General features: G+C 35.0%; 2 protein-coding genes across 2 annotated transcripts in view; one reads left to right on the plus strand and one right to left on the minus strand.

Moving 5' to 3' along the window:
* Positions 1-1,392: 1,392 nt before the first annotated feature.
* LOC111694795 (spore coat protein SP85-like) lies at positions 1,393-2,007 on the plus strand (the record flags this gene model as incomplete). The annotated part of the gene is made up of 2 exons (XM_023463821.1): positions 1,393-1,537; positions 1,617-2,007. Coding segments are annotated over 2 exons (510 nt in total), but the record flags the coding sequence as incomplete, so codon positions are not given.
* Positions 2,008-2,096: 89 nt separating this feature from the next.
* LOC111694794 (protein lev-9) overlaps positions 2,097-3,117 on the minus strand; it is a gene marked incomplete in the record, with an annotated part of 65,945 nt that continues 64,924 nt past the window's right edge. The window contains 1 exon segment of the mRNA XM_023463820.1: positions 2,097-2,859. Within this exon segment, the coding sequence (XP_023319588.1) occupies positions 2,538-2,859 (322 nt within the window).

Consider the following 3,117-nt stretch of genomic DNA (forward strand, 5'->3'; position numbering starts at 1 on the left):
AATTATAATTACGGAAAAAGAAAGCTAACCCTTCAACCCTTTATCTACCCTTTCACCCTTTTTCTTCGATACATTCTGTTGGATCATATAATTTACACTTGAAATATTACAGGTTTATAATATCAGGTTGCAAAGATATAAATAATAAATTTGAGTTTGTGGCAAAGACTCAATTTCTTTCTGGAAAAAATACAACATTTAATTTTTCCTTATATGAAGACAACAGACACCTTAATTATTGTTCCATAAAATTAATACAGCCAATATTCAATTGTTCGGTTTAGAAGTATCTTTGAAACCTGAGATAGTTGTAATTAAACGCTATTCAATAATTGGTACCCACCGTATTAACCCAGATATATCTAAACAATAAATCCTTTACTCCCGCAATTCCTGAATTATTTAATCTCCCAAAAACCATTAAATGTTTATGATATAAAAAGTAATTATTTACTATTTTAAAAACATCTAATAAAGTTTCTGCAGAGTCGATAATGATTTTGTGGTTTTATAGGGTTAAATACTTTACGATTGGAAAGGTTGGAAGGGGGGGAGGCGCATAGTGGGGGAAGAAGGGGGAGGGGGCACTCACTCAAACACCTTTTTCTAAATTATAGACATAGAAGGCAGTAAAGCATTGTAGTGTGTATAAAATGCATTGCCCAGACTAATTTTACCCTTGCAAAACTGAGATGCCTAACTCAAGATTTGCAAAATTTATTCGCGAAGACTTTTGCACTTGGTTCCCCATCAATAACAGTTAAAAGGAAAACTCTGATGTAATCATTTATACAAACCAATAATATTCATGCATCAACCTTTTTCATGATGGATTAGTTTTGATCACACTGAACCCTGAACCTAAAGGGATATAAAGTTAGTCCCGGGGTAATAAAGTATATGGATTTAAAAGAGTTTTAATATAATCTTTTATGTTCTAAGTTATTAGATCCTCGGTTTCCTACCCCTGCAATCTTTAATCACCCCACTTTCTGCACCACCTCTATATTTTTCACCCTACTTTTCTTTCTCTGCACCCCTCCCCCCCTCCTTCCCCCCTCGTACTCAAGTTTAACCTTGCCTAGTATATTTTGAGTGTGTGTGTGCAGCCTGCATCCCACAAATGATTTCAAATCAATAAAACAGACTTATGCAATCTATCTATCTATCAATATCTCCAGGCAGCAGGTTCATCTATTCATGCATTAGTTCATCCTAACTCTCCATTCATTCATTTACCATTTATAATCTCATTTATTCATTTATCCAGTCATTTTGTAAATTTCTATTTTCATTTATCAAAATATCTTACTTTCACTATGTCATCCAAACATTAGAAACCAAATCATTATTCAAACAATCAACCATCCAACCAACCATTCATCCAACCATCCAACCATCCAACCATCCTACAATCCAACCATCCAACCATCCAACCATCCAACTATTCAACCATCCAACCATCCAACCATCCAACCATCCAACCATCCAACTATTCAACCATCCAACCATCCAACCATCCAACCAACCGTCCAACGTACAATTGTGTCCTTAATAATTCAAATTTCCAATCGAATCTTCAGCTATTTAGCTAACATCTAATATTAACTTTCCAGTGTCTANCAACCATCCAACCATCCAACCATCCAACTATCCAACTGTTCTACCATCCAACCATCCAACTATTATACCATCCAACCATTCCACCATCCAACCATTCACCCATTTCACCATTCAACTATCCAACAATTCCACCATTCAACTATTCTACCATCCAACCATCCAACCATTCCACCATCCAACCATTCTACCATCCAATCATCCAACTATTCTACCATCTAATCATCCAACTATTCTAACATCAAACCATCCAACCAACCAACCACCTTACCCTTCAACCATTCAACCATCATCTCATCCAATCATCCAACCATTCTACTATCTAATCATCCAATCAACCAAATTTGAAAACAAATCGTAGGCTTTCCAGGAAGCTTTGATTTTTATGATATTTTGTGTTTAGCTCTATTCAAGTCTAAGAGCAAGAAGAAGTGTGAAAAATAATTGATATGATGTGTTTATACTACATAGTCCGATATGTTAACTGATATATTTATCGTAAATTGCAACTTTTGTTAAATTTTTGGGATATCGCAATAATTTAGCACAATCCGTTATTTTGACACTTCAATTGATCAGATGATCCTAGGAAACAACGTTAATTGTACAAGGCCTTACAATTTCTATTCAACGGGAACTTCAAAAATGTTTTTAAGATCCCACTATCAAAACGTATTTGCGATAATTTGGAAAGTTATGAAATTCAAAAATGTCTCGCCTCGAAAAGCGTTCATATTGCTCACTGTCTAATTGCATTTCAGCTTAGAAACATATATATTATGCATATTCATTATTCATAGCTTTTCATATTTTCTTACATTCATAGGATCAGTCATGTTGCCTCAAAATTTAAACTGTAACTCATCTGAGGCGACATTTTAAAACATTGTAATTATATCACTTTTACTTTATTGTTCTTATAATGTATCTGGTGTGAGGAGGCGTCTAAAAAATAGGGTTTTATGAACCAAAGCACTTTTTGATGAGGCATCAGTTTGTTTCATGTTTTTTAAATTGGCAAGATTAATGTTTTTTTCATCTTTTCGCCAATTTTGCACCTTTTTTGCAACAGAATCACGTTGAATTTTCACCTGAGTATGGCGGACGCCAACTTTTTTATTTTTATTATGATCGATCTGTAAGTGATGAACTGTTATCTTATCATTTGAATCTTCTGTCTCAAGATTGTTGTTTACAGATCTGGCCCACCGAACTTTCGGATGAACTCCTTCAGTGCACCTGAAAAAATAATACTGCAGCTTCCATATATTCCTTCAAAACTCTTTCCCCTGCACCCCTAGAAATAATTCCCCCCCCCTGTGGGTGTTTACGCGCTAATTTAGGGAAAAATTAATGATTTTAAGGAAAAATTGATGAATTTTTAGTAAAAAGTATCTAGAAGTGTGGACAACCTGCAGCCAGATGATGTCAAAGTATTCATTGTAAAGCATCTAAATTAATTTTCCCGGGGGCAAGAGCGGAGGGGCGGGGGGGGGG

This window comes from Eurytemora carolleeae, unplaced genomic scaffold (assembly GCF_000591075.1).
Source record: "Eurytemora carolleeae unplaced genomic scaffold, Eaff_2.0 scaffold9, whole genome shotgun sequence".
Classification (NCBI taxonomy): domain Eukaryota; kingdom Metazoa; phylum Arthropoda; class Copepoda; order Calanoida; family Temoridae; genus Eurytemora; species Eurytemora carolleeae.